This window comes from Oryzias melastigma, linkage group LG24 (genome assembly GCF_002922805.2).
Source record: "Oryzias melastigma strain HK-1 linkage group LG24, ASM292280v2, whole genome shotgun sequence".
NCBI lineage: Eukaryota > Metazoa > Chordata > Actinopteri > Beloniformes > Adrianichthyidae > Oryzias > Oryzias melastigma.
In genome coordinates this window covers 4,909,794-4,911,433 of record NC_050535.1, presented here as the reverse complement: position 1 = coordinate 4,911,433, position 1,640 = coordinate 4,909,794, and the positions used below count along the sequence as shown (strand labels likewise).

Sequence of the window (1,640 nt, the reverse complement as noted above, 5' to 3'; positions counted from 1 at the left end):
ATATATATATATATATATATATATATATGTGTGTAGTTATATACAAATATACTGTATATGTGTATTTATATGTACGTATGTATCCTATGTCTACTATCATCATGATGCAGATTTCAGACCACTGCTTTGAAAACGTCTTAAAAAATAATCATAAATTTTAAGTCCCTTGATTCTGGCTCTTCCAGGGTCCATTAAAGTGCTTCCTGGAGGCCCTCGGAAAGCTCCAGAGAAAGTTTTACGCCAAGGACGAGCGCATGAACTGCCCAATCCGAACCTTCCTGGTAACGGCTCGCAGCGCCGCCAGCTCTGGGGCTCGCGTCCTGAAGACCCTCCGCAGCTGGGGCCTGGAGATCGACGAGGCCCTCTTCCTGGCGGGCGCTCCCAAGGGGCCCCTGCTGCAGAAGATCAAGCCTCACATCTTCTTCGACGACCAGATGTTCCACATTGAGGGCGCCAAGGAGCTGGGAACCATTTCCGCGCACGTTCCCTACGGAATCGGACAAAAGTACCACAAGGGGAAGCTTATCGAGCAGCCGGCGGAGAAGAAGTGACCGCAAGCGGTTTCCATAGGAAAAGGCACTACAGTATGGCCTGCACTGTAATGAATCGTTTAGGAATCATTAGAAATTTAAAAAATGAGATAATTTGATAGAAAGGGAAACAAGAAAAGATCCATATTTATAGGTATTTTTGTTTTGAAAAAAAAGTCACTTCAAACTTTTTATGTATGTGTGTGTGTATATATATATATATATATATATATATATATATATATATATATATATATATATATATATATATATATATATATACATATATATATATATATTCTTTCACTTTCGGCTTATCCCTTTCGGGGTCGCCACAGCGTAACAGCACCCACTGGTTTCGCTTCAGTGATTTGACAGAGTTTTTACGTCGGATGCCCTTCGGAAACAACCCTATACTTGAGGGGCACAGGGACCCAGTTAGGCAGCAGCGTCAAGGGTCTTGACCTAAGGACCCAATCTGGGTGGGGGTCAGTGGACAACCCTGGGAATCAAACCCAGTATATATATATACAGTATATATATATATATATTGAGGCACTTTATATTTATCTAACCCTTTGGCTTTGCTAAAAGCCTAAAATAAATTAGATTAAAGATAATTTAAATAATATTTTTTTTAGCTTTATTGTAATTTCTAAAACCCCTGCACTTTTAATAGAACTTTTTAAAGAAAATTCAGGAGCTGCTTTGGCCTCTTAGAAACGTTGATGCCTTGTTTCTACTGTATTGCTGTTCTATTTTTATATTTTGGGGGGTTTACACTTTTTATCGTCAAACCTTTTATATAAAAAACGATGTAACAGATCATGCAAAGGTCTGCAGGAAACATTGTAGAGTTTGCTCAGTTTTGTGAACTCTATTAAATAGATTGTAGTGTTGTATTTACACCATTCAGCTCTTGCACACCCTACAAAAAGCATGAAGTTGGTCAAAAAAATGAAATATTGTTGCAACTCTAGTTTACTTTGCTTTTTGTGCTGGAAAGTAACTTTTTGTGCTTTTAGGAACAAAATTTGACTGGAAATTGTAACAGTTTTTACATTTCATTAAAAAAATGATGCAGATCCTTCATGTCATTTTGTGTTTTTT

General features: G+C 37.8%; 1 protein-coding gene across 1 annotated transcript in view; it reads left to right on the top strand.

Annotated features, from left to right (window-relative positions):
- Nucleotides 1-737, top strand: part of nt5c1bb (5'-nucleotidase, cytosolic IB b) — an 11,293-nt gene extending 10,556 nt beyond the window's left edge. The window contains exon 6 of the mRNA XM_024290515.2: nucleotides 186-737. Within this exon, the coding sequence (XP_024146283.1) occupies nucleotides 186-551 (366 nt within the window). The 3' untranslated portion in view covers nucleotides 552-737. The remainder of the gene's footprint in view (nucleotides 1-185) is intronic.
- Nucleotides 738-1,640: the final 903 nt, after the last annotated feature.